The 22,649-nt window shown below is 42.1% G+C and overlaps 2 protein-coding genes across 6 annotated transcripts in view; both read left to right on the top strand.

The window, feature by feature from the left end:
* rasa2 (RAS p21 protein activator 2) overlaps nucleotides 1-12,099 on the top strand; it is a 47,742-nt gene extending 35,643 nt beyond the window's left edge. The window contains exons 17-24 of the mRNA XM_083773974.1: nucleotides 777-854; nucleotides 979-1,052; nucleotides 2,549-2,655; nucleotides 3,732-3,814; nucleotides 4,498-4,706; nucleotides 7,557-7,660; nucleotides 9,323-9,503; nucleotides 10,860-12,099. Of these exons, the coding sequence (XP_083630100.1) occupies nucleotides 777-854; nucleotides 979-1,052; nucleotides 2,549-2,655; nucleotides 3,732-3,814; nucleotides 4,498-4,706; nucleotides 7,557-7,660; nucleotides 9,323-9,503; nucleotides 10,860-10,890 (867 nt within the window). The 3' untranslated portion in view covers nucleotides 10,891-12,099. The remainder of the gene's footprint in view (nucleotides 1-776; nucleotides 855-978; nucleotides 1,053-2,548; nucleotides 2,656-3,731; nucleotides 3,815-4,497; nucleotides 4,707-7,556; nucleotides 7,661-9,322; nucleotides 9,504-10,859) is intronic.
* An 8,446-nt stretch (nucleotides 12,100-20,545) lies between these two features.
* trip12 (thyroid hormone receptor interactor 12) overlaps nucleotides 20,546-22,649 on the top strand; it is a 53,579-nt gene continuing 51,475 nt past the window's right edge. For all 5 annotated transcript variants that reach the window (XM_083772639.1, XM_083772636.1, XM_083772638.1 and 2 more), the window contains exon 1: nucleotides 20,546-20,660. The gene's annotated coding sequence lies outside the window, so the exon portion shown is untranslated. The remainder of the gene's footprint in view (nucleotides 20,661-22,649) is intronic.

Here is a 22,649-nt window from a genome sequence, read left to right as displayed (position 1 = left end):
GGCGTGGCTACCGTTACAGTCTATGATCGGGATTCCCCTCCCACTCGAGTCAAAATAAAAACCAACGGAGAAGAAGGGGGGGAAGTCCCGCCTCGTTGTCTGGGCCAGCCAATGGCCAGCTGGGCCAAAACGGAGCCAGCCAATGGCCAGCTGGGCCAAAACGGATCTAGAAAGATGGCGACTTACAGTGCAGGAATAACAGGCTTCATTTTACGTCCATGTTAGACCCGGGGAACGCTTTGTCCATATTTTTTACAGTCTATGGTCGGGACCCATTTGTGGGTAGCGGACACATTGTCATGGGTCCCTTGATATAAAAAAATGTTTTTATATTTTGGAACATAAAATTATTTCATGACGAAATCAACAGAAAATCTTATACATTGTTTGTGTGTGTGTGTGTGTGTGTGTGTGCCAATAGGCGGCCCGCGGGCCATTTGCGGCCCACAGAGCGACAACTTGTGGCCCATGAAAGAATTAAAAAAAAGAAAAAAAAGAAAATGTTTTTTTTTCTTTTTTTTTTTTTCTTTTTTTTTAAGGGTCCCAGATATAAATGGCATTAAATGGGGGTCAGTAGCCTCTGCATGTCAAACTTGGCATCCTTTTCAAATGGGGGGCAAGACCTCGACCTCGCGCGTGCAGACTCGGCCCCCAGCCTGGTACGCTAGTCAAAATATGGCCCTTGAGGAAAATTAATTGGGGAACCCTGGTGTACAGTGTAATGCAGTTTGTCCACACATTTTCCTCCATGGCATTAATTTATTCTCTCTCTGCAGTCTAGTTTCAAAGAAACCTACATGTATGACTTCACTAAATCATTCCAAGAAGAAAGGTGTATTGAACAAGTTAAAAAGGTATTTTAATTAACAATTATCTCTTCTTTTTTAATGGTTTGATAGTGCGTACCACATTTGCCTTATCTTAGCTCAGATTTGCAATGAAAAGTATTAAATGTTTTATTGTTCTTTCTTTTTCCAGTTTCTTGATGAGATTTCCTCTAATATCAGCAAAGAGTCCCATGGGGTGGAGGACTCTGTTGTTCTGAAGGAAGGGTGAGTGTCTATAAGACCAGGGTGGGTGGCTATAAGACCAGGGTGGATGGCTATAAGACCAGGGTGGAAGGTGAAGAGAACTATTTAGTCCAGGGGCCAGGCGAGATTTTGGTACCATTTTGGTGTCCGTACATTTTTGGTATCTTTGTGTTCCTACGTGTCTCTAGTTTATATTTTTGTATGATAACCCTTCCAATTCAGTAGCTTAATGCCAGTTATCACTCTTTAAACAAACCTACCCCATACGAAACTGTGTATATCCTTTATATGACTTCTAGACAATACATTTTGGTAACCAGTGGTCTTATAAAGAGTTGATCCTAAGGTAATTTTCTCAGTAGAATCCATTTCTGCGCACAACTTTTTTCTATTGTACATATTTAATTAGATAATTTGCATATTTTAATATATTAGTGGAAATAATTGCACGATCAATCAAATTAAAGTTGAATATGGTAAAAAAAAAGTATAACGTATACGTGGAAACAAATAGTAGATATATTTTGGTGGCATTCTGGCAATGTACACAAGAAATCTGGTGCCGATCGGCCCCGAGATAGGGAGACCCCCCTGTTCCGGAACAAACACTATAGCAATGATTGCCATCAGGACATAACGTTTTTAAATAAACGTTCTTTAACCAACGAAATGTCACTTGGAGCATTGTTTAAGTGTAATATGACAGAATACGTTCAGCTTTTACCGTACCATCTGTATTCTGTTCCATATTATAGTATCAGACCGATGGCCGCTCTTGTTGTACCTTAAATCTGAGCAACAATAGAAGACAGTTCCCAGCGGTGAATGTGTGCAACTTACTCGCCATTGCTCAGATCAGTGGTTTTCAACCAGTCGTCCTTGAGGGCGTTCCAGGTGGTCCCAAAAATGATGGCGAGTTGGTAACCAAATGGGCCATTTAAGATCTTTAACTCTTGAGAGTGTAAAATGAAACCATTGAGATCATTTTATGATCTCAAGAGTTTAAATTATTGTTAAAACACATCTCGAGAGTTTAAATTATTGTTAAAACACATTCAGGCCTGGGCCGTGGCTCAGCGGTCCAGGCGCCTTGGGCTGTAGTCCAAGTCTGGCAGTGTGCCGCGGGTTCGACTCCCGATCCCGACGGCCTTTACTGCATGTCACTCCCCCATTTCCTGTCAGCCTAATGTCTGTCCCTCTATAAAAAATATATAAAATAAAGGCGAAAATAAAGGCGAAAGCCACAAAAAAAAACATTCAGTGCCCAAGCCGTCTCCAGACGTCTTTATAATGACAGCTTAGGGTGCCCATGCAGGATGTCTAGGGACGTCTTAGGGTTTTGCGATCTCTTTGTGTTTCGCAGCACTACGAATTTCAAGGGACAGCGCTTGCGTTGTTGTTGTCGCCCCACGACTTCTCCTCCGCATGTACAGAAAAGAAACGCAGGTCTCGTTGAGTATGAATCAGTAGTCGCGTTGCTCGCTCCTCGTCTGAAAGGACCTTCTGTTTGTCCACAGAGAGGTGCATAAACGAGCCCAGGGGAGGAAACGCATCGGCAAGAAGAACTTCAAGAAGAGGTGGCTGAGGGTGACCAACAGGGAGCTCTCTTACCACAAGAACAGAGGTGAGACAACCTTCTCCCCGTTGGAGATTAATTTTAACCCATTTTGGCCTAACGTCGAGATTAAAAAGATTGTCTTCAAAACACATTTTCACGATTTAAAAAAAAATAGCAGACCTACAAGCTCGTAGAGCGCCACTCGGTGGCGCGCTATGAGCTTGTAGATCTGCTATTTTTCAACACCAAAAGGGGTTCCCGCCCAAAATGGGTTAAGTAGGGATGGAGCTCAATACACGATACCCGATAACAAGCTTATTGAGTACCCGCTGGCACAAACAGTCAGTCTAAAAGTGCATTGATAACTGGCTGCCAACCAGCACTGTCCAGTAAACACAATTACGCTTTTAAAGTGACGGTACACAGTACACATTGACCATTTAACAGTACATAAGCCCAGGCGGTGGCGTAACCGTCTGGGCACCCGACTGGTAATCCAGTCGCAGTGTGCCGCGGGTTCGACTCCCGAGCCCGACACGGCCTTTACTGCATGTCTTCCCCCATCTCTCTCCCGTTTCCTGTCAGCCTACTGTCTGTCCCTTCAAAAACTAATAAAAAGGCGTAAGCCGCAAAAAAAAACAAAAAAAAAACAGTACATAAGTAAAAATGTCAATTGCCTTCCGTCTGTTAGAAAAGTACTCTTATTTGTTTTTCTGAAGGCCCTTTAGTAAAAGATACTGGGTCTGTTCAGGATGTGTTCTCGTCTCCCGTCTTTCCACAAAACAATAGAAAATGCTCGATAGTGAGCTCGATAAGAACCCGGCTCGATAAGCCTGATCGATAAGGTGCTTGTTATCAATAAAACATAACGAGCTCCATCCATAATTTCAAGCACATGTCCTTTCCCTGCTGAGCAAAGTACCGAAGTTGATTTCCGGGAGTGTTCACAACATAAAAACAGGATTGTTCTTCTCCGTGCTGTGGATTCACAGGCTTAGATAGTAGCCGCCAGTTGAGTAGCCCTGCAGTACTAAGTCAATGTCTGCTACCGCATGCTTACAATTCCTGGTGTTGCCAAAAACACATGACATTCTTATGTCACTGCTAGGTCCTCAACATTTGTTCTTTTTTGTTCTCTGTAGGAAAAGTGGCCCTTTGCACTATTGATGTGAAGAATATTCGTGCAGTGGAGAAGCTGGATGAAAGTGCCTTTAGCCGCAAAAATGTAAGTTGGAAGCGTTTTTTATCAGCTTGCAGAGCTGATGATCAATGATCAGACTTTCTAGTCTAGTCACGTGGTCTAGTAGCCATGTAATGGCGAGATTTCTCGCAGAAGCCCTTGGTGGCAGATTTCACCCTGCTGCCAATGGGACACTTAAGCCCCACGGCCAATGGCCCCACGGCTAGGGATGCTCCGATCAGGTTTTTTGGGACCGATCACTGATAGTTTTTCCTCATGATCGGCCGATACCGATAGGTTCGATACCGATCTTGTGCGTAAGAGGCAAATTTGAACATTTCCAAAGTTACCTGCCCACCACTGCAGAGTAGAGGGCTTTGAATCCAAGGCTTTTCCAAGCGTCTATGAACACAATGGGCTCTATGCACAGTATGCACACAGAATATCTCTTCCCAACTTCCGAGCCACTTCCCTACTTCCTAGGTGTTACCGATGATACTAATGGAGGCTCTGTTCCATTTAGTGTGGACTGCTTCTCAAACTTTTAAATTTCAAGGACCCCCATAACTCTGAGAGTGTACACATGGAACGAAATGGACCCATAAAGGTCCATTTGGCTCAAGTAAACCCTTGTGTTTGAGTAACGTCGCCTTAGACATTTCCAAGTGAAAAAAAACCAATACTGTGTGGTCATTAAGATTTCCCTGTGTGTGTGTGCATTGGGTCAGATGTTCCAGGTGGAACACACAGAGAAGCCGCTGTACGTGCAGGCGGGGAACTGTGTGGAGGCCAGTGAGTGGATGGACGTCCTGAGCCAGGTCAGCCGCTGTAACGAGGGACGACTGGCCTCCTTCCACCCCTCCATCTACTCGGCCGGAGCCTGGCACTGCTGCAGGAGCCTGAGTGACAGCGCTCCAGGCTGCAAGGAATGCACAACGTGAGTCCTTTGGCCCCCTGACACCAAATGCACAAAGTTATATGTGTTGTCAAATATATAGGGCGAAAACATCATACTATAATTCTAACAATGTCTGACATTCTGTCAGAAACACCGCCGTATCTCCTCATTGCCTGCACCAATCACTCCCACTTTTCACACAGGCATTGACCATATGAATATGGAGGTCTTAACGAAGCCCTTTTTTCGATTTGACACATTAATGATTAATAATGAATTTATTTGTGAATTAACCTCGCACCCTCACACACCTCCGCCCCTTAGCGACACCTGCATCACAGGCCACCGTTCTCACCGTTACCCCACTGGCATGCTTCCTCTAGCTACCGCCGCAACACAACAAAGAGTGCCCTATACAATTTGGCGCCGCTGACTGTGTGTGTTGCATCCTTTGGCCGTCTTCTCCTACCAAACTACACCGTTTGCACTAAGGCTGTCACGATTCTCGATACGAATCGAAATTGAATCGAAATTGACGTTCGATTCAGTGTATCGAAATGACGCACCGTCTCGCGATGTTTTATGTTTTTACTTCTGCGAGCGGCCGGGCCATTCCGCGCATGCGTGCTTCCGCTGGGGGAGAAAAAAAAGAGACGAAAAGTCAGCTGTATCGGAGCCGTGCCACACACACACACACACACACACACACAGAGAGAGAGAGAGAGGAGTTGACAGAAGTGAGAGAACGAGACCGCTGTTGCGTTTCACCATGGCCAGTGCTGTTGTAGACAGCGACGACGATGATACACGGAAAGATGTGTGGAAATATTTTGGCTTCCCAGTGAGTTATGATGGCACACGACGCATCGTTGACAAAACGGCTTCAGTTTGTCATTTATGCTCCAAACGAGTGCCGTATCCCAAAGGCAACACGTCAAATATGGGCCAGCATCTTAGCAGACATCACAAAGAAATCGATCTGTCCAACGATGGTACAAAGACAACAACACAGCCAACTATTCTAGATTATTATAGAGAAAAGCTCTCAGCTAATTCGCCCCGTGCTAAACAATTAACGCACGGAGTTGCGGTCTGCATAGCTGCAGACATGCGATGATGCGACCACTTTCAATGGTGGAAAACGCTGGCTTTCAATATTTAATGAGAGTTGCAGAACCACGTTACAAAATGCCATGCAGGTCGCATATGACCACAGGTGTGTTGCCTGGCATGTACAGTATGATAAAGTGAGGGCACAAATCACTGAAGGGCTGAGCCATGCAGATCAAATTGCACTAACTAGTATTCACACTTCTTGTTTGTTAGAGCTCGTACCTGTTCAAACAATGTGAACATTCTACAAAGTAGAAGAATTTCAGCCAAATAACGTAATTGTTTGGTTGAACTTTGTATTTACTATTTGTCTTTTTTTTTTCCTTTCTTTTACTTACTTAGAGCTTAACAAGAATGTTACAAGTCATCTCATCTTAAAGAAACATTTAAAAAATGTTAGGGCATAAAACCCAAAGTTGTTAAACCTTTTATTATTCTCATTCTGATTTGTTATTTATAGAAAATAAAAGTGACTTATTGGGAAACAAGTGTTTTTCTTTACAAACCAAGATATTGGCCTAAATTATAATTATATAGCCCTCCATGCTGAAAAAGGAGGTTTTAAAAAAATTGATTGAAAAAATCGAATCGAACATCGAAGCAAATCTTGAGCTTCAAATCGAAAATTGAATTGAATCGTGGACTAGGCGAATCGTGATAGCGAATCGAACATCGAATCGAATCGTGAGCTTCAAATCGAAAATTGAATTGAATCGTGGACTAGGCGAATCGTGACAGTCCTAGTTTGCACACATCTCACCATGCACAACAGCAACAGCTAGCCTGTCCTCACATCAACCACTACTTTGCATTCATATTCATGTCATATTTACAGTACTACGGTCTGCAGCGGTGTGTGAGGGACGATAAACAGTCAGCAACACGTTACATTTCTACTTCTACTAAAGAGAGAGCCAGCGATGGAGCCATAAGTCCATATCCATAAATTCGGGGACATAAATTGCGCAAAATACTGTTAAACATGACGTCAGCAGCCTGCTGCATCCTCCTAGCTGTTGTGTGCTAAGCTAAATTATCATACGGAACAGTCAACACGGTTTTCACCAGGGTTGCCACATTGACTGAGAGGGAAACAAGAACCAGGTCTATGAAAATGTTAACAGGCCAGATCAAGTCAGAAAATCCAAAAAAGTCAGAAAATAAATCTAGAATAAGCAACAATATTGCTAACTGTCAAACATCATTGTCCAATGTTGTTTTAGAGCAGTGGTTCTCAAACATTTTCATGTCATGGACCACTAATATTCTATATATATATATTATATATAACTTCCCAAGACCATCTGTAAACAATTCCCCACACTGAACATAATTTGCTGTTCATATATTCAGAACGGGTAAGGACTAGTCATTATAATCAGTCATCTCCACAATCCACATTGTCCTCCGTTGGATGACGGATGCTGTCTCTGCCAAAAGAGCAGATCTACAAGCTATATAGTATATACAGCTATAGATAAGCTACAGTACAATATAAGCTATAGTGTATATGTATCTGAGGTCGTGCTAGTATTTTAAACTGCTGGTCAGAATGTCCGGCATGATTTCAGTTTACAGTTCACATAATATTTTCAGGACATTTTTTCTGTGGTTTGTAAATCTGCCAAGATTTCAGCGAGTTAAAGACAATTTTTGTTTGAGCAGATCACCAGCTACCATAGAACTACCAGAAAAGTTGACTGTTGCCAGGTGGTCGCTGGTGAACTGCGCTGTAGACATGTGTGTGTTAACCCTCTCTCGTGTCTTCTCCTGCAGCAACATGCTGGCCAACCTGCAGCTGGACATAGACTGTGACCGCGAGACCGAGAGAATCTTCTCCCTGCTCACCTCAAACGATACCAAGCTCCAGAAGATGGAAGGTCAGTTAAAATTGTCGTGGTTATTTGTTATCAAAGACACAAAACTAAGGGAATCTACCCCGTGCGCGTGCGTGCGTGTTTGCCAGAGCATGTGAGCGGAGCGAGGGGATTTTGACGTGAGCGCGGAGCGGGTTTTTAAATGGGTCAGATTGACTTCCGGAGCGAGAACTGTCCTCCGCTCCGAGCCACTGCACACGGCACGGCACTGTGCAAGCTTGGCTAGCAGTTTACATCAATCATTGCCTCTCAAGCAGGCCCGGCACCACGGGGGGGTAAAGGGGATGTTTGCACCCTTAAATCAACCTCTTTGCCTTTGTGCCCCCTCAAAAATCTCAATCTCAAAATCTCAATCTCAGTCATTTCATCCTGGCGCTGGGCCTGCTCTCAGACTCAAGCCCAGCCCCATACGCGTAATCTGCTTCACGGACTGTCCATGAGAATACGTAGACATACAAATCACCAATGCACCGCTCATGGCGTGTCGACAGTTTACATATCTGTTCTTTTGGATTTAGACACATGACGATGGGCTACAGAGCATGTGAGCGCGAGCGGAGCGAGGAGCGGAGCGTGTGGATTTTGAAGTGAGAGCGGAGCGAGCATAGAGCGGCGTGGGGGGAGATGAACGTGAGCGCGGAGCGAGCGTAACAAAAGCCGTCGAGAGCCAAGAGCGGAATTATCGGCCGCTCCGCTCCGCTCACATGCTCTGGTGTGTGTGTGTGTGTGTGTGTGTGTGTGTGTGTGTGTGTGTGTGTCCAACTCATGCGGTGGATACCAGTGTGAGTCAGATCATGTGATCTGACTGTTAAAGTTACGTTTTTCACCCTTTTAGAGCATATACATAGTCATCATATGGACATACTTAACACCTTAATTATTAACTTAATCCATTACATTATAGCACCCAGTCGATTTATAAACACAGACCACTTTTATCGACGGACCGGATGTTGTTGTGAATGTGTGTAGCAGCTAACAATAGCCACTCTAAGGCGATCGACAACAACGGGTAAGAATAAATCTATTGCGACTAGCTACTGGACAGGAGGGCCGTCTAACACAGGATGTTTTTTTTATAATTAGACGGGATGATTTAGATTGCGAGTTATTAATGTTTTAATATTTTCGTTTGGGTTTTATTCCTGCACAAATAAAAAATAATGAAAATAAAAAATAAAGTAATCAAATAAACAAAGCAAGCGAGCCATTGGCTACTATTATGAATTGCTTGGGGACAGGTTGATTTTTCAAAAGTGTACCCCTGGAGAAAATGTATGTACCCTGGTATAAAATGCCATGACCCTCCATCTGTCCCCAAGTGATAAAGATGAACCCTCCTTAGGGGAGTCAATCACCATTGTTGAGATGCTGAATAGACTCTCTCTCTGAGGGAGATTTCACTGGGTCGTTCACACTCTGTGTGTTGATGGCTTGTTAACACAGTCAGTGCCGGGATTCCTTCAAAATAGAAGCTCTGGGGTGCCCGAAAGACATGGTCGCTTTTACTCTGAAAGTAGTAATGGAACATTATTATACCTCCCGGTTTTGGGGGGAAATGCAAGGCGGGGCTTTTCAGAGTAAAATCTGCCTCCATCTTCTGGGCGCTATAGTGCCTTCAGAAAGATTCCGGGGCATGAAAAGTGTATTTTCCCTGTCCCTCAGATGCCTGTGCCAGCATAGCGGTGTACCAAGGCCCCCAGGGGGACCAGGACGACTATTCCAAGTTCACCATCCAGGACCCAAAGGAGACCTTCCGCACCCTGAAGCTGCTCCGCAACGTGATGGAGGAGCTGCAGGCTCAGCACGACCTCAGGAGTGACCCCACCGCGCAGTATGGCAGCGTGTGAGTCAAAGATGCATTGTGCTTGGAGATGTATGGCAGCGTGTGAGTCAAAGATGCATTGTGCTTGGAGATGTATGGCAGCGTGTGAGTCAAAGATGCATTGTGCTTGGAGATGTATGGCAGCGTGTGAGTCAAAGATGCATTGTGCTTGGAGATGTATGGCAGCGTGTGAGTCAAAGATGCATTGTGCTTGGAGATGCACCATATTGAAATGATGGTCATATAGGCTGATCGATTATATTACATTATTACAAAGAATATTTAACTTGAGCTCATTGATGAATTTAATTATTTAGTTTCGCTGATGAAAGTACCGGTAGATGGTAAGCTATTCCTTGGGTAAATCCCTGTGTCATATATATTGGTATATTAGCGCAATGTTGCTGTTAAATAGTCTATAAAACCAACGCATTTCACTTGAATAATGTTGATAAAACCGCATCGGAATCAACAGTGCAGAGCAAACCTTTGGGCCTTGTGCGCTGTGTGTGTTTGTGTGCGTGTGCACGCACATACGGAGAGAGACGGAGTTATTTCATGGAAATCAAGATTTAACTTCCTGTCTCGCTATAGCGCACGTAGCCTATACGCTATCACAAACAACACAAGCCAATACTCCTGTAGTGTGAAATGCATAACGATCTGATGACTCGCCGACAACTTTAAAACTCCTACAGTCTGTAGGGGCACACACACTTCTTTATTGTTGTGTGCCAATAAAGAAGTGTCCACGACTGCTACTAGTAGACTGTTGCCTCTCGCAATTTACAAATGCTTTCGTGATACAGTCTGGAGCAACGGAAGCTCTATCATGAGTAATCAATAAAGCGGAAGTGGAGCCTCCACACTTCCGTTTCGTCTTTACAGTCGCACAAATTCATCCTAATATAAATGGAAATCATCTAAGCATATATAGCTTTGAACGGAAATGGCAGCATCCTTACTCAGATTTCGGGAGGTGTAGTTCCAGACTATACAGCATTTAGGAGGTGTAGTTCCAGACTCTATACAGCATTCAGGAGGTGTAGTTCCAGACTCTATACAGCATTCAGGAGGTGTAGTTCCAGACTCTATACAGCATTCAGGTGGTGTAGTTCCAGACTCTATACAGCATTCGAAGAATGTGGTATATAGTTGTCTAACTATTCGGCAACCAACATGCAAATATGGGGCAGGTTTTGTTTTATCTACACCTTGGGAAATGCAGGTTTCACACAGAGATTCCAGACTAATATCTACACAGTGACATTGGTCTGGCTGTGCCGGCTACCCCACAGTATTGGGTCACAATACAACCGTCATCATTCCAGCACACATGAAGATAACTGAGCCATGTTTGTTGTTCCTGTGTTGCAGGCACAATCCCATAGTGGGGAAAACATCCTAATAATAAGCAGTGCAGGCAGGCTTGGCCTGAGACAGTCACACCAGCAGGGGGCGCAGTACGCTGCCATCCTACATCGGACAGTATGCCTGCGGTGGGTGTCGCCCAGAAGAGAACACATCCTTCAGGTCCAAGAGAGCGAAGCGTGACCCCCGAAGCGTGACCGCCCCCCTGAATGGGGCTTGAGAAGGAAGCTGTGCTTCTTGCTTTGTGCGGTGTCTGTCACCCTGTCTGCTCGACCCTGTGTTCAGAGACATACCGCAGATCCCACGTTAGAGATGCAGGACATTTGTCTTTTATGTCCATTTCTTTTTTTTTTTTTGCACATTTTTCGATCGCATCTTCTTTTTTGTTGTTTTTCTACAGTTGAAGAAGAATCTAGTTTGTCAGTGTGTGAATAGGCTGCTAAAAAAACACTTCTATTCACTCATCTTTGTATCATCAACCATCATGATGCTTTCACAATCTTAAGATTTTCTATTTTATGGTACATCACTTCCTTACGGTAGTCCTTGATAATCATTATTCGTTCTTTTAAAGGGAATGTTTTTTTTTTTTTAATTGTTTCTTATAATTCCTGAACAAAATAATAGTTTTTCCTCATACGGTTGAATAGACAAAAAAAACAATCTGCCTTACTTTGTTGATGGATGTTTTTTTGTTTGTTTTTTTACTTTTTTGTTTTTCCACATCAAGTGGTGAGGGAATAATGCAGAAGCACTTTAAATATTTGGATCAATCCAGATGGAAACATTTAGATACATGGATATCGGCATTGGCCATAATATTGATCAGTTGCATGATCTTGTGTACGTTCTTGTTTCTTTACTGTACGATATAACATAGCTTGTTGATTTTTAATAGCTATTTTTCCTATGCCAAAGACAATTTTGTGGGTTTACCTTGGATAACAAAAAGGAATATTAATGTATTTTGAATACAGACAGAGGTTTTAAAAAATGGGAAAAAATATATATATTTTGTTCTTGTGTACATTTTTGGTAACGTATCCTTTATATTGACATAGAGACCATTCGATTGGACCCGGTTCTTCTCTCAGTTGTGTGGACACACCCTTTGCATTTAATTGTGGTCTGTGATTGGAAGTGAAAATGATTGTGTTATCGGTACAGCTTCCATCACACATGTATCCTGTTTAGAGGTCACCGATTATTATACGTCAAAACCCACCTCAAAGTGTGTGTGTGTGTGTGTGTGAGATTAGGCCTGTCAAAGTGCAAAACGATATTATTCTATCTCTGATTGACCTTTATACCACTGGTATAAAAGCACGGTTTCGGATAAACTGCCGATCACCAAGTCATTTTGAGTGAAAATCATCCGACCACCGGTGGCGCACCTCTAATCCTTTTGAGTTTGGTTATCTGCATACCGTCGCTGTCTATTCATTGGTTATCTGCGTACCGTCGCTGTCTATTCATTGGTTATCTGCATACCGTCGCTGTCTATTCATTGGTTATCTGCATACCGTCGCTGTCTATTCATCGGCTATAGTTGATGTGACTAATGCATTGACACATGAAGCTTTGACGGTCAGTCTACCACATATCGGGTTGTCTTATCCAGGACTCTTAAGCCCATTCCCATCATTGCCCCTGAACTAGCACACGCCATTGCACCCTGAACCTTTTTGTACAACAGCACTCCAAAGCTACTCGATAAAAGTAAAACTCCTGCGGTAGTTACTCCTGTTGTTACTTCAGACACCTGTTTTAAAATGCTCTTTTGCTGAAGTTTAAAAGTTTTTAAACTGTTTCTTTCTGGCATACTTGGTATACTTCTGGCATACTTGGAGCAGCTACATGCATCATTGCGTCTTTGCATCGTCGCTTCCATTGACAATGAATGGTAGACTGCATCTTTGCGTCTGCCCGTGTGAAGGCAACGTGTGTTCGCTATCATAAACACGACCAAAAACATCTAGTCAGTGCTGCAACTAGAAGCCATACGTTTAAAGTCCAACCATTCCTATGGCTTCTATACATTGTTCTTGTACGGCAGTGGTTTTTCCAACCTCCTTCATATCAAGGTCCATTACGTATTCGTCATTTGAGCCACGGACCACCATTTGATGAGATTTAACCTCTCAGACCAAAAACGTTGAACATTTTGTTATCGTTGGAAGAACTTTTGTCCACAATTCCATGCTGTATTGATGTGGTACCATAGGAGAGATAACACGCAAACATTGATCAAAAATAATAATTCTTCTACATTATCTAATTGTGTAGCCTTCTTCTAAGTTAAGTAATGCAGATGTTTAACAATAATTGAACTCTTGAGAGCGTAAAATGAAACCAAATGGACCTGTAAGGGTTTCATCTGGTGTAATTGTATATTCTCAAGACTCCATTTAGCTGGGGATCACCTGGAACCCCCTGATGGTCTACTGGTGGTCCCTGGACCACTGGTTGAGAACCACTGTTGTATGGCAATCCAGTCTAAAAGTCAAATTGTATGACCCAACAGATGAACAATCACATTCATTTAATCATGGTTTTGTGTCTATAGGACTTACACTGTAGATGTTAATCAATGACAAGTCATACTCTTAATCAATGTTATCAAAACTGCCCATTTGAACAATGCCTAGAAACTTGAATTTAGAATAACAAGAGGGGCACATGTAATGCTGATAGTACAGGGTTAACCATGTTATGTTTTGGTTTTTTTAAGTGGAAATATTTGTTGTCAGTCAAGTCTTGTCTTTGGTCCACCATATATTTCTAACATGCATGTCCTGCATATTTAACGGTATATTTTTCAGGAATATGTTTTTATGTGTTTTTTTTTCTTTTCTTTTTTTTTAGCACTGTGATTTAATGACTTTCTTTCTGTCAATTTATTAACGGTACCACATTCTTGTCTTCAGTGCTACTTTGAAGCTGGCTGCTTTTTCTCATTATCCAAGGGAAGTTACCTTTACATACGTCGATATGTGGTAATGCGTACTGCACAATGTCTTGATCGTTGATGCAGTGTTACTGATGTGAATCCTGTCTGTCCCACAAACCTCGCGTCACCAGGCTTTCCACCTCGGAGGAAAGCCTGGTCTGTGTCACTAAATTGTTGTCCAGTCGGGAGAGGTTGATATTGTTGTAGTACTAGTAGTCATTGTTTAATTGTCATCAGGCCGGAACCCTCAATCTGGAACTTCCTTTCCCTCAAAGAATAATGCCTTCCCATTTCCCAATAAAAGCGTGACTTGTTCTCCCGTAGCCGACGATGAGAATAGAACTTCCCCATGGGATAACAAAGGTATACAGACGCTAAATACCAGTCTCTGGAAAGTACACTTCACATTCATATTTTAGAAATCAGCGAAACTACGCCGTATCAAGGCTTTTATTAGGAAGGTATTGTTCTTCCGGTTTGAGGGAAAGGAAGGTCCAGATTGAGGGTTCCGGCCTGATGACTACAACATGACGTAAAGATATTATCCGCTCCCGACCGGATCATAAACCTGAAAAGGAATGCTGCCCAGGCTACTGTCCCACTGGAATCTGGTTGGCAGTGATCATATTTACATGCAGGCTGCAACTAACCGGCTTAATTAGACTGCCTATAATCACAATCAAATGTAGATGCACGCCTCATTCTGTTGTACGGCTTGCATGTAAAGGTCATCACTAGTTTTGCTAAGGGCTATTAGCCTTGTGGTTCATGTGTTTTGGTAATATTATTAATTTGAGTATGAAGGTAAATGTTGGGTGAATTCAGTCCTTTAAGGCATTTATAGTTTCTATCTATTTTTCGATCATAAGGGATTTTTTTTTCAGCCACCACTTGTTTTTTTTTTTTTTACTTTAGATTTTATATCCCATGATTTAAAACAAGATATGGATGTGGTGAAATATGCCTTTTTATACAGTACAATCTCTTGTCGAAAGCTTCCTTGAATTGATATTTCTCTCTTGGCATGCCATGCATCCAGCCTGTCCTGTTTTTTTACTCATCAAGTCATAGGATGGTTAATGTTATTCATGAGGGAGACTTATTTGTACAAAAAGAAAAACATCATTGTTCTTAAGCTTAAATTGTGGCTGGCCAGGTTTAATGTTCTGAAGTTTCCTTCAAGGCACTTATAGCCTCAGAAATGTGAATGAGGTGGTATCAAAAGATTACCTTTTCCCCAAATTAGACCTCTTTTAAGGCAGTGGTTTTCAAACCTTTTCATATCAAGGCCCATTATTTATTCGACATTTGAGCCACGGATCACCATTTGATAAGATTTAGCCTCTCGGACCCAAAACTTAGATTTTGTCCACACTTCCATGCTGTATTGATGTTGTACAATTAGAGATAACAGGTTGATCAAAACAATTACATTATCTAATTGTGTTAGTCTTCTTGTAAATTAAGTAATGCAGATGTTTAACAATAATGTAAGTCTTGAGAGTGTGGAAAGAAACCTAATGGTCCATTAGGTTTCATTTCACACTGTCAAGAGTTAAAGATCTAAATTTGGTTACCAACTCTTCATCATTTAGCTGGAACCCCGTCAAGGACCAATATTGGTCCCTGGACCACTGTTTGAAAACCACTGTTTTAAGGAACATCAAATGTTGCCAAATAATATATTTCCAACCAATGTCCAACTGTATGGCACTCTTAAGTCAGGTTTGGCAAGATTGTTTTGTCAGTTTTAAAACACTGTCTCAGTCTCTACTATCTAACAAGCTTGAGAACAAGGTATGCGTTTAAATTGTTTTTAATTTGTTTTTGTTATTTAAACATTAAATATTTTATAATTAATCTTCTCTGCATTTTCTTTTTTTATTTGTCCATTGTTATTTACAATAAACTGGCAATGCTCTTCAGCTTTTGGGGATTTTCTGGATATGTGGTGGAAAGTATTATATTTTTCTGTGTACTACATGTAGTCATTTTGGTAGAACTGACATGGATGAAGGATTCAGACCATGTGGTAAGAGTTTGACATAATCTTGACAAGAAACGGAATACATCCTTCATTCCTTCAACAGGCTTGGAACAATTAGTGTAGTCCCAAAACAAAATCAGCACAGTGTGTGACTCCTCACAATCTGGTCCCTAAACCACTCAGAATTGCAGGGTTGGGACATGGAAGGAGGTAGGAGGCCCGCACACCATTCTTTTGGTAAAGAATTACTTTATTGAATAAATAGACAACGTTTCGATCTTGACAGATCTTCGTCAGGTCAGTATGGCTGGGACATCCCAATAAAAATATAGCACATCATCATTGTGTACGTCACACGTACACAATCTCTGGTCGTTTGGAAATTCAGAGGTGCTTTCTAAAGCAGGGTGCACAATGATAAATGCATTTAAATGGTAAGAGCCTTACACCACGAGAATCCTCTCTGTTTAAGGAACTCACAATGTCAAACATGGACGAAACTTGGCCACCAAACATGGTTGCTGGGGATGATTCACATGAAGAGTTTATCTGGGTGAAAAGGAACTAAAACACAGTGGGGAAACGGCAAGCTGGCAGACAGCAGCGCCTACTGTACTGATGGGGAATCACAGCCGGTCTACTCTGCTGTAATGTAAAACATACTGGAGGCCAGAATATATTTTGCAATGATTGATTGATTGAAATATTTAACAGTTTGCAGAATTACAGTACATTTCAAGCACAAACTCAATACAAAGACTGTTAACGACCCAATTAAGCATTACACTTGTTTACAAGAGGGTCCACCATGTTCAATTCATCAAAACATTTAGAGAAATAAAAACGGGGGGAAAATCTAAACGCTCATTGTTGATTTGGACCTAATTTAATTTGGTAACATTATAGTAGACATTAAATAACATTCCTGGTGGCACCTTTTAGTCTAAGTGAAATTGTTTTTGGCTCTGCGTTGTTTAAGCCCCTCATGTTCATGATTTGGGGCATATTTTGTAAAATAGGCTCCTTATGCAAACTTGGGAAGGCATCCATGGACCATAGCCAATCTGAATTAAATCTGACAATCTCAATGATGCATGTTTATCACTAGAGATAGGCTACTCACTACTACCGACTTGTGAGTTTTAAACAAAATCTGTAGGATTTGTATAGTAATAAATATTTGTTTTGTAGAAAATGCTAAATCTATTTAGGCAGAAATCAGCATGCCCTTTATGAGGAGTAATAATAATAATAATAATAATAAACTTTATTTATATAGCACCTTTTTAGACAATGTCACAAAGTGATTAACAATATAAAAACAGCGAATCATGCTACATCAATTACAACAACAAGGCAGAATAGAATTACAGTGTCAGTGGAAATACATTTTTTTAAAGCATACATTGTTATGGGTTTAAAACGGCTTTCCTATAAAAGTGGGTCCTTAATTTTGTTTAAAAAAATAGTTAAGGAGCTAACAAATCTAAGTTCCGATGGCAGGCTGTTCCAAAGCTGGCCCGCCCAACACCGGCAGAGTAGTTGTGGAGCAGCGGATTGTGTGTTCCCTAATGGGACTGATCGAGGGTAGCTACTGGGACGTAAGTTGGGACTTGATCACCCCGGCTGGGTCACCCGAGTGAGGGGTATGATGTTGGAAACCCTGATGACCTTGGGATACATCACTGAGGATAGTCCCAGTTGCATCCTTGCAATGTTTTTTAGTTCTTGTGTCATAATTTACTAAATACATTTGACTGTTCAAGAGTTATAGGCCAAAAGGTGAAGCGGCCTGCTGTAGTACACTGTCACCCTGAGGGTGATTTCTAGTAACAAGGATTAGGATCAGGAACGAGTACATCAGTGGGATGTATTCATGTCATGATGTCATGTCATACAGATGTTTTGGAGATAAAGCCAAAGTGGCCAGCTAAAGAGCCGCCAGACTGAGATGGTTTGGACATGTTTGGGCATGGTTTGGAATGTTTGCATGTTTGTTTGCATATGTTTTATGTATATCCTGATGACTGCTGTGCACAAAACAAATTTCCGAAAGGACAAATAAAGTATCTATCTACAGAGGAGGAATAGTGAGTATACAGTATCAGGGGAAGGATGTTGCAGGTTGGAATTGCCAGGCAGGAGGCCTCGAGGAAGAATAAAGAGAAGATTTATGGATGTAGTGAAAGAGGACATGAAGTTAGAGGCACAGGACTGGGTGAGATGGAGGCAGATCATTCGCTGTGGCGACACCTGAAGGGAAACGCTGAAGGGAAAAGAAGAGTCTTCATTTGCCTACTGCTGCTTGCACAACAAGTTTAACACTCTGTCCAGCGATTTGTGAGATTAGCTCCAGACTCATGCAGTCAGTCAGTCACTCACATGGGCTAAGGCCATGCAACTCCTTGAAACCGCACATTTGCAAGTAGGTGCATGCATGATGCAACCATTATTGCCAGTGGCAGTTGCAAGGACTCGGAGTTGCATTGTTGTGACAGGACCTTTAAACTGTTTTGTTTCAATTTGGTGTGGTTGGTGTGGTTTGGGCCACAAACATAAACCTCCTGACCTGGTGGAGATAATGGGATAAAGCTAGTATGAAGTATTTGCCATTAATATAGTGGTTGCAACTGTATGAATTGATTGCCCGAGCCCCGTGGTGGGAGTTCTGCTCTGGTTTTGGTGAAATATTAAGATATATTAAGAAATATTAATATGATGCAACCACTCCCTTACGGAGATATGTGTGTGGGTGGCTGGGTGCGTCTGAGCACGAAAACAGCATGGTTGTTTTTCATGACCTGTGCGCAACCTAACACACAAACACACACGCACATATTAACTGTATATATGGTGATTTCGGGTCTGCCAGTACAGTACAGTACAGTACAGTACAGTACAGTACAGTACAGTACAGTACAGTACAGTACAGTACAGTACAGTACAGTACAGTACAGTACAGTACAGTACAGGGACCCCCACACGGTAACTGTCATTTCTCAACCGTTTCGGACGCGGGGCGGCTCGCCGGATTCGGGCCGGCACCCTGGGTGCGTTCCTGTGAGCCAGTACAGTACAGTACAGGGACCCCCACACAGTAACTGTCATTTCTCAACCGTTTCGGACGCGGGGCGGCTCGCTGGAATCGGGCCGGCACCTGTGGGTTTGGAGCTTCCACGGGTGTGATTTTTTTACCCCTCTATCACACGGAACTCTGTTTTTTGTGTCCATATCACTACGCCCAAAATATAGTTCCATGTGATAGAGGGGTCAAAGTTGAACGAAAGTTGTGGTAATATTTTAGAAATAGGTCAACAATACAAATTACGTTAGTTTTGTGAATTAATTTACTTTTACTGCGTGGCCTCAGGCTCAGTGCCCTCCACAAAATGACCGGAACTACTTAATGTTGACCAAAACTAGAGCAGAACTCCCACCACGGGACTCAGGCAATCAATTCATACAGTTGCAACCACTACATTAATGGCAAGTATTCATACAGCTTAAGTTAAAAAAATCTGAACTATCCCTTTAAGCGAGTCACGCCAGACTTTTGACTCACATAATTTCCAAAGTAAAATTATTCTGGAGTAAAGCGGATGACCCATCTCCCCCCACTTCTGTTTCGTCTTTTCAGTCGTGAAAATTTGTCCTCATGTAAATCAAATTATTCAAAGCATATAGCTTGCTGCTTAGCAGAAATGAAATTTCAAAAATATATTTTATAGATATTAATATATATTTTGAGAACGGAAATGACAAGCGTCAGAAATTAGTTTTCTCAGTCGGATGGCATCTCCCTGAGATAGGGTGAGAGGTTCAGTCACACAAGAGAGAGAGTAGAACCATGCATGCACTGGCACTGCTTCCTTGCTTGGAGAGGAGCCAGTTTAGGTGGTTCGGGCATTTGGTTAAGATGCCTCTCGGGTGTCTCCCTAGGGAGGTCCTTAATTGATTGATTGATTGATTGATTGAAATATTTATTAACAGTTTGCAGAATTTACAGTACATTTCAAGCACAAACTCAATACAAAGACTGTTAACTGTGAGTGGACGACCCAATTAAGCATTACACTTGTTTACAACAGGGTCCACATTGTTCAATTCATCAAATCATTGATGCACGTCCCACTGGAAGGAAACCCTGATCACATCAAGGATCAGATGGAGGGGTCATACAGTATCTCCAAAATGGCCTTGGGTTTCCCCAGAATTAAGTATTTTTTTTTCATATTTAAAAAAAAAAGACCTTTGAGGGAGGATAACTTTGTCCATTTTAATCTCAAATCCGTTTCCCCCAAAGTCCAACAAATTATGAATTTGCTTGGATAACAGAATTGTAACGCCGTGACATGAGGTAGTAAAGCAATTCTAGTTAATTAAAAAAATAAAAATGATTTTGCATATCAATCCGACTCGGATAATTTGATTTGTTTTACTGAATATTCGGGGCGGGGGTCATATGGGGGGTCACGACCCAGCGGATGAATACAGTATACAGCCTTCTTCACCACCTTACCAGTTACCAACAACAACACCTGATTTGAATAATGTCGTGAGTGACATTTTTGGGGGAAAGAAATGACTCACTCGCCTTGTGGCCTCTTTAATGGAGAATGTTATAATTACAGTAATACGGGTGTATTCTGTAAAATAAAAATAAACCCCTGATGTCGAAACAAGCCACCAAAACAAAGTAGTTCCTCCTATAACGGAAGGAAGACTCTCTTGGCGGAGGTATATTGCAGTAGTTCCAGGCCCCTCAGCTGATGTGAACGTTAGCAGGCACTGGCAGCATAGAGAGAGAGAAAGAGGAGCTGGTTGGTGCACTGTCTGTCTGTTACAACAACTACAACACTGGAACAAATAGGTAACAAAACAATGATACACAACAACATATACTGACATATCATCCTGGCCACAACAACCGTCGATATCTAGCCATGTAATATATCCGCCCGTAACGGGGGGGGAATTAATGGTTTGTTGTGTGTTGCGGAAAATGTCACGACGAGTCATGTTCCCTTTGCTGTTTTTTTGTGTGTTTAGTTGGAGATGCAAGCAACCAAGGGGAGAAAAAAATGTACCAGAGGCCATTTCGTTTGTTCAGCTAACTCGCGAGCTACTAGCGTGACAGTTAAAAAAAACCCATCTCCCACTAGCTCACTTTATGGATGTTTTAGAACTATCGTTGATTGTTTGTGTGTCGTTTGTTTGAACATGAATCCTACTGGCCTCTTGTCTTGTCGAGTTGGCAGTTTATTTGTTAACGCTTGTTAGCTCAGTCCTGGGCTTCAATGCTAACGTCCATTAGCTTGCAGTCAGTGCCACAGCTAGCCTAGCTGCTAGGCTAGGCTAACCTCACAATGTTTACCCATAGACTGCTGTAACCGGATATTTTAATGCGGCCAACAAATTATCGTTTAGCCAGATAATCTTAACAAAGAACTCTTCTCTGTTAATACTACATCACCGTCACCTGTCATAACAGCTTTGTTTTTTTTTATTAACAATGAGTATTAACCCCCACAGTGGAAGAAGAATAGATAGACCTCGGCTGGCTGTCTATCGTGTTATTATTAAGTAATCGATTTGTCTTGGTTGTTACGTTGAACGGGTTCAGACAGTGAATGTTAATTAAGTTTTCTTAATCCGTTTTAATCAACTAGCCAGTTAAGCTGCTGCTCCGCTAATGGTAACCATCATTGCTATTTGCTACTTGGGCTACAGAAGTGCTAAGTACGGTGCTAATGCAGCAGAAGTGAATAGATCTGGCCTTTTCGTTGGTTTAGCAGCAGTTTATACCTTGTGATCATAACTATCGTTTAGCTATAGCTGTGTGTGGCTGGCTGTGTGACTCTGTGTGTGTGTGTGTGTGTGTGTGTGTGTGTGTGTGTGTTCAACGTTGACAGCTGGTGGGAGTTTGATATTACTGCCTGGGCCTGGCTGACTGGCTATAGCTAACGAGGCTAACTGTAGCCTAAGATTTTAGACTCGTGGAAGTATTTATTTTAAAAATCTATTCTGACATTTTCAATCGTAGATTGAAAATGTCAGAATATATCAAATGCATCTACGAGAGACTAAATTTAGAGAATCGATTAAATATCTATCTACGAGAGTCTAAATCTTAGGCTAAAAGCTAACTGCTGGTTGAGTTTTCGGCCCATAAACAAACCACCCAGACTGGGCTCTTCTTGCGCCAGACATTTATTATATATATATATACAAACAAATTTAAGCTTTGCTGGTCAACCAGCTCAATGTCATTCACTCAACGCACTTCTTCAATCTCCTGCCAGTTTTTTTAGCAGCTCGCCCCAGTCGTTTTTTTTTCTTTTTCTTTTTTTTTTTTACTGCTTACATTAACACGGCACAAACATCTCGTGTGAAGACTTTAGTCCACCAACCAACAGGCAGCCGATGCTGCTGCCATTTTCCATGGGAGAACATCTCAGGTGATGGTAGTTTCTCCACATAAGGCCTTAATAATGACCTTAAAGTTATTATTTTCCAAACGCGTTTCTTGGGGGGGAGGGGGTTTGAGGGGCTGTACTCTGTAGGAATTAACGGGGCCTGTTCATGGCCTTTACGGTGTTGCATTGGATTCGATGGTGTTGGGGGGGCTCTATTTTTAATGCATATCCAACCGGTGCGGCAGCCAGCTACGCATTTCCATGTCACCACACAGGCACAGCTAACTGAAGTTAGCTCCGACCACCACGGAACTAAAACGTAGGTAGGGGTCGCTTTAGTGTTTGTTTACCACTTTTAGCCCATGTTAGATGCCATTATTACGCTATTAAACAGCCAAACCCCGTTAATAGCCGTGTGTTTTGACACACATGGTGCGGTAAGC

This window comes from Protomyctophum parallelum (assembly GCF_964188405.1).
Source record: "Protomyctophum parallelum genome assembly, chromosome: 9".
Lineage (NCBI taxonomy): Eukaryota > Metazoa > Chordata > Actinopteri > Myctophiformes > Myctophidae > Protomyctophum > Protomyctophum parallelum.
This window is presented reverse-complemented; position numbering and strand designations above follow the sequence as displayed.